The sequence below is a fragment of the Catharus ustulatus genome, chromosome 8 (genome assembly GCF_009819885.2).
Source record: "Catharus ustulatus isolate bCatUst1 chromosome 8, bCatUst1.pri.v2, whole genome shotgun sequence".
NCBI lineage: Eukaryota > Metazoa > Chordata > Aves > Passeriformes > Turdidae > Catharus > Catharus ustulatus.
The window spans coordinates 15,621,769-15,626,824 of NC_046228.1; the positions used below are offsets into that span (position 1 = coordinate 15,621,769).

A 5,056-nucleotide genomic window follows, 5' to 3' on the forward strand; every position below is an offset into this window, starting at 1 on the left:
TTCTACCAAAAAAAAAAAAAAAGCTGCTCTGAAGAAAATCAAGGTGTGAATGTTACTATTTAACATTCCATCTATTCTATACATAGTGGCACCACACTTGACCTCCCTCCCTTTCACTGCCCACCATCTACATATCTCCAGCCTCCACATCAATACACAGCCTGAGAGGAGTTTCTCTCACAAGATATTAATATTGTGATCATTAATGTAGGTCAGGTAAAATTTTCAGAATTTCATTCACTGGCACTTGGTGTTCTGTTTTCCACTAGACCATGAATTATTCTGCGTGTTTATTCTGGGCAATTCATAATACTAATTATTCAGACCAAACAGTAATGCTCATAAGGAAATACATAATTGAAATCAGAAGTGTGAAAAAAACAGAGTTTAATAAAAGTGCAGGCTGATTTTCCAAGGATGAAATATGCATAGCTTTGTGTGTGAAAGAGAGATGACTAAAGCTGAGAAAGATAAATTAAAGCAGTTGAAAGTGAGTTGTTCTAACACTTATGTCTCTGCTTTCTGCACTCTGTTTATGTTGGACTGTATGGTCTGCCTGCCCTAAATCAACGCTGTAATTAAGAGTTTCTCAACACTTGCTCTAACCTGTTTGTGCTACTCTGAATCATTAAAGGCAGCAAAACTTCTTTCTTACAGCAATTGAAAATACTCAATTTTATGAACTATCCCACCTCTCACAGGGCTGGCTCTAGGCATTCTATGCCCCTCCTTAATGTCCCTATTTACCTGTAGTTATTGCTTTTCAGAAGATTTGAGGATTCACATGCAAGGGACTGCACTGTTTCTGTCAGCTCTTCCCAGGAGAGAGTTTCACTTGATAGATCAATCATTAGGATAAGGAAAAGCACTCCAGAACCAAAGACAATCAAGATGTAAAAACAGTTTTTGATCAACTAGCCACTAAAGGAAAACAATTTTTGTTGTTTGTTTCTAGCAACCAACTCCCTCATAACTGGAAGTTAAAAAATAGTCATGACAGCTGAATCAGAACACAAGAACTTAATTCAATCTGGTATATGAATTACTTGACCTGGGCCAGTTCCAAACAAACAAATGTAAGAAAGGCCCAAATAAGCCAAGCCAATTCAATTAACACAGTATGAAGTATATTTTTATTTTAAGCAATTCATTATGAAGCAATTTAAGCCTCTTTAAGCCTCCTGTGACTAACAAACCATGCTAGTCTTTTTGACAGAAAGTGACTATTCCAACTAGTTTGAAGGTTAAGATGAGGTATTATGGTACTGAAAAAAACCAAAGTTTTATTGTAGAAACACATTTTCCAACTTAGGTTAGTTTCACTTTAGACTTTTTGAGGGCTACTTATCTTTTAAAAAATGGAACCAAGTAGATGAAAAATCTAACTGATCTTGCAATTCAATTTTACATATTGCTATCATAGCAGTTAACATTTAGATTTCCTGAAACAGAATACTCCTATATTGCTGGGTTACTTAGCTTTGTTGTAAATAGTGAATAATTTCCACTGTTTGAATACTGCCAGGTCAGAAGAACCATATTAAGGTACAGCTCCTTCAGTATCTGTCCTCTTTTCCTCTTTTTCAGGCCTCACTGAAATAGTCATAAATACATATATATTTAATCTATCTCCATGTAATTCTTTCACTAATTGTTTGTCAACTTCTTTATTAAGCTAAAATCTGTATAATTTTTTTATCAAACCATTTATTATTTTTAAAAGTTGATATTTTGCAGTAAATCCAATAGCCAGTTTTAGGGCTCATTTTTAAGCCCTAAATAACTGATATTGCTTTTGGCAATTTTCATTTCATTAAGTTCTGTACTTGCCTTCAAATGCACAGTTTTACTTAATTTACTTAAAATGGCTGCTACCTCCAGTCAGTGTCTGGGAGCTGAGCTCTGGCAAAGCTCCAGGAAGAGCAGCCACTTTCCCTCACTCTGCGCTGGCCAAACAGAGCCTGCTCCCAGGAGAGTTCTCTCAGCTCAAATGTAGCCACTCACTGCCAGGTGCAGGTAAGAGATGACAGTGAGGCAGAGTGCAGTGAACATCAGAGAAATGGGAGGAAGAAACAAAGAAGGATCTATTAAAGGATGATATAGGAAGCAATAGTTTAAAAATGAAAAAAAAAAATGCAAGTGGCATTTTAGAGATTTAGAGTGGAAATTGCCAATGCAGAGAAGGAAGCATAAAGAGCAAAAAGTGGAAAGAAAATTAAGAGAAAAGGGGGATGAGGAAGAGTGAAGGAAGAGATTGTATGGGAGAATAAAGCAAGCATTTGAATAGAGCAGCTGCATATTCAGTCTTGTTAAGGAGAATAGAGAAGGATAAAATGACAACTCTTGCTCTGTCTGGGAGTAAGAAAGTGATTTTTTACAAATTTAAAACCAGTTGGTTACATATGTATTTTAGGATCACAATTTGATTCTGGAAAGAACAGACAAAGAACATATATCCCAAGCTGTCCAACAGTTTCCACAAACTGGTTTTTGTATTTCAGAATATTTAAGCTATTTATGGGATGTTAAGGGCTCTGCCATTATAGAAGGCTTTGTAAGGGACCTTTAAAGCTCCTCTAGTCCAACTTCCCTGCAATGAGTAGGGATCTTCACCCAGATCAGGTTGCTTAACCTGACCTTAAATGTTTCTAGGGAATCCACCCTCTCTCTGAATGACCTATGCCAGTGCTTTACCATCCTCACCGTAAAACATTTGTTCCTTATGCTCAATCTATCATCTTTCAGTTTAAAACCACTAAAGCTTGTCCAACTACACTTTTATGTATCCTATTATGTTTCTATTTTTCATGATTGGAAAAAAATTGGAATTTAAAAGAGCGTGTTCACTACCAAGTGTTCACTATTTGACCTGATATTCAAGTTTTGTCAGTCCATTCTTGGCATACCTTCCTGTGCCAGTGGTAGAGCAAAGCAGCCACCTTTGTCACAGACAGTTCCTTAGCCTCAAATGGTACCAAGTGATCCTGGGTTCTGGTTCCATTTCTTCAGGTAAATATTCTTCACAGCTATTATTAGCCACTATGACCTTTATCATAAATGGCAGGCAACCAGCATATCCTTTCAACTCCAAACAAAAATACAGAAACTGCACAAACCACATACTCCTAGAAATAAAACCAGCTTCCCTATTTCCATTTGTAACACTTGAGAATAAATATAAAAAACCTAAGCTAGGCTAGCCTAGCTGCTCAACGTTCTGGCCAATAGACAATGAGCTTAGTTGAGACCAAGAATAGGAACCAGAAACTCTTGATATCCAATATTACTCTTACATGCCACGGACAGCTGTAATTGGGACAGTGTGTTTTAGGATCTCTTCCAGGAGGTCATCCCCATGTGGTTTACTCAGGCCACTGTACCTCCAACACTCCTCAGCAGTGGTAGCAACACTCAGCTTTATGGTCCCAAGAATAAGTAATAAATTTTCTGGGACAGGATGTCAATGTCTTCTTCCTGTCTGTTTCTATACCTTCTATAAGGAACATTTACTTCACTGTAAATACTTCAGCATTGCTCTTTATGATATTTGTAGCAATTAGAAAATAAACAACACCCTTCCTATTATGCATATAATACTGCTTACAAGTCCAAGCCCAGGTGTTTTACACACATTTTGACAACACTTTGACTCTCAAAACCAGATTGATTTGTCCCTAGCTAAGGCAGAACAGGTAAAGAATCAGTATATTCCCTAAACTCACCCTCCTATTCCACCTGAGTTCTGTTGTCATGTACATGCAACAGCTTGATCTCAGCCAAGAATAACCATAGGTTGATGCAGCTGCACAGTTGCACCCTGGGCTTGGCCCTGTAAATTACAGTCTCGAACAGCAACTGCAGTGTAATTTACCTAAGGTACAGGGACTAGTTTCATATAGCAAAACTTAATATAAAAGCTATTCTTTCCAGAAAAGGAAAATTAAAAGTTGATTTTTACTGACTAATCTTTCCAAGAATCCGTCATGTCACAACAGCCTCTGAAAAAGAGACTTCTGCCTTTGCTTTGGGAGCATGACGTGAAGGCAAGAGACAAACACCCACGGTGGAGATAATTGCAAAGGCAACTTCTTTCCAGATACCATCCCCCCTTTTGGTCTATAAAGGCTCTTCAGCTTCCAAATTTCCAGTTTTTCAGATTGTGACGCTCTAAGTTGACTTCTGAACATACAACGAATTTTAAAAGCACCTTAGAAGGACTTCTTCCCATTTGGAAGCACGCCAACAAACACAAAAGAGAGCGTTGCCATTACCACCGGCCGTGCCATCCCTCACCCCACTTGCCCACAGAAGCCAATGGTCACCGGGCCTTCACGGAGCACCAAGTGCCACTTACAAGGGCGCTTGTCCTTGTCACCGACAGCACCACCACTGAAACGGATTAATTTCCTTTCCGCCGTTCCAGCCACCGCCCCTGTGGGCAGCGCGGCCGGGGCTGGCAGCTGGCAGGCTCCCCTCCGCCCTGAGGGCAGCTCCCGGGGCCCGGCGGCCAGGCAGGGGCGGCCGCCTGCACCTGTTAGGCAGGGCAGGGAACGGGAGATGCTCCTGCCCGAGGGGGTCCCAGCGGGAGCGGGGCAAAGCAGGCGGCCCAGCCTCTCCCTCTTTCCTTTCCTCCTTCCTCCCTCCATCCCTGAGGGGTCCCGGCCGGCTGCGGAGGGCGGCAGGAGGGGCGGCAGCCGCCGGGCGCGGACCTTCCCCCCGCAGACCCCGCTCGGCCACCCCGCCGCGCTCCCGTACCTGCCCCGCGCGCGGAGCCGGGCAGCGACTGCGCGACAGCGGCGGCGAGCAGAGACATGGGCAGGGCAGGGGGAGCGCCCCGCCGGACCTTTAAACCCGCGCCGGCGGCGGGACTACAGCTCCCAGCGGCGGCAGGACTGCGGCGGGACTACGGCAGGACTACAGCTCCCGGCGCTCCCGGCGCTGCGGGCACGGGCTCGCGCTCTGCCCTTGGCGCAGGCGCGCCGCGGGGCCGGGCGGCGGTGACGGGCGGCGCGGCTGCGCTCAGCGCTCGCCGCCTCTCCCCGCGGCGGCCCGGGCG

At 43.4% G+C, this 5,056-nt stretch overlaps 1 protein-coding gene across 4 annotated transcripts in view; it reads right to left on the reverse strand.

Annotated features, from left to right (window-relative positions):
- CPEB3 (cytoplasmic polyadenylation element binding protein 3) overlaps positions 1–4,862 on the reverse strand; it is an 82,215-nt gene extending 77,353 nt beyond the window's left edge. For all 4 annotated transcript variants that reach the window (XM_033065644.1, XM_033065643.2, XM_033065638.1 and 1 more), the window contains exon 1: positions 4,756–4,862. In XM_033065644.1, coding sequence (XP_032921535.1) covers positions 4,756–4,813 — 58 coding nt within the window. In that variant the 5' untranslated portion in view covers positions 4,814–4,862. The remainder of the gene's footprint in view (positions 1–4,755) is intronic.
- Positions 4,863–5,056: the final 194 nt, after the last annotated feature.